This window comes from Formica exsecta, unplaced genomic scaffold (genome assembly GCF_003651465.1).
Source record: "Formica exsecta isolate Colony F162 unplaced genomic scaffold, ASM365146v1 C16394112, whole genome shotgun sequence".
Classification (NCBI taxonomy): Eukaryota; Metazoa; Arthropoda; class Insecta; order Hymenoptera; family Formicidae; genus Formica; species Formica exsecta.
Genome location: NW_021847806.1, coordinates 1 through 1,180, shown reverse-complemented (window position 1 = coordinate 1,180; position 1,180 = coordinate 1). Strand labels below are relative to the sequence as shown.

The window sequence follows — 1,180 nt, the reverse complement described above, 5'->3', positions numbered from 1 at the left end:
TTATTTTTTTTTTTTTTTTTTTATTTAGATTTCTCTTGTTAGAATATTTTAATTACACTTTACTTAGCTTGTCAATAATCTATTTTATGTTTTACTTTCAGAATCATCTTCAGCGGGCAAATCCGGTGGTTGCTTCCCCGCAAAGAGTCTGATCAGAACGGAGTATGGCACAAAGACGCTGGACCAGGTACGTCTGGGCGAGCGCGTCGCTGCTTTGGACTCCCGCGGGAACATCGTGTACAGCGAGGTGATCGCTTTCCTGGATCGTGCCCCGTCCGAGATGCGACAGTTCGTCCGTTTAACGACGGAGTCCCGCCGAGTGCTCACGTTGACGCCGGCGCATCTGGTGCCCGTTGAGGGTAGTTCGTCGATATTCGCCGCCAGGGTACAGCCCGGCGACAGGATCCTCGTGAGCGATGTCGCCACGAGAAACGACACCAGCGGCTATCTACGTTGGGACAAGGTCGTCGAGACGAAGCTGGTGCTCGAGAAGGGCGTCTTCGCGCCGCTGACGACAGAGGGTACGGTCGTGGTGGACGACGTCGTGGCGTCCTGCTACGCCGTCATCGACAGCCAGACGGTGGCGCATTACGCCTTCCTGCCGCTGAGGATCTGGAACAGCGTGACGTCCTTCTTCGTGCAAAGGTTGGACGACGCGCCACGTGTCAGAGGACAAAACGAGGACTCCCAACCGACGAAGGAGGGTGTCCATTGGTACGCGTCGATGCTCTATTCGCTGTCCACCTACGTGCTGCCGTCGAAGATGCTCTACAATTGAAATCTCGCGAACGTTGACAGATGTTGCGCCTCGAGTGCCGAATCGTCGAGGATCAGGCTCGAGTGCTTGGCGTAAGTGATGCGTGTTACAAAGACTTTTCGACACTGGAGCCTCTCGAACTTTAGTGATTTGATTAATCGCCCAAGTGCTGTCGAGGCACTCGAGCCTCTTTCTATTACGGATCGTGGATTCAAATTACACGCGTGTCGTCAAAAATAGTAATGTATAACCGTGACGATTGAATTCCCATTCGTGAGGAAAACGTGTGTATCTAATAAGCAAGGATAAAAGACGTCGTTCTAAACGAGAGAGTTGGCCAGTGAGACCTATCCGTGTTCACCGAATGATGTGTAGTATATTAGAACCATAGGACGATATCTAAAGAAATGAATAAAAAAAAAA

The 1,180-nt window shown here is 50.8% G+C and overlaps 1 protein-coding gene across 1 annotated transcript; it reads left to right on the top strand.

The window, feature by feature from the left end:
* Positions 1-67: 67 nt before the first annotated feature.
* On the top strand, positions 68-1,150 carry LOC115241268 (protein hedgehog-like; the record flags this gene model as incomplete). The annotated part of the gene is made up of 1 exon (XM_029816977.1): positions 68-1,150. A coding segment is annotated over one exon (711 nt), but the record flags the coding sequence as incomplete, so codon positions are not given.
* Between the last annotated feature and the right edge of the window lie 30 nt (positions 1,151-1,180).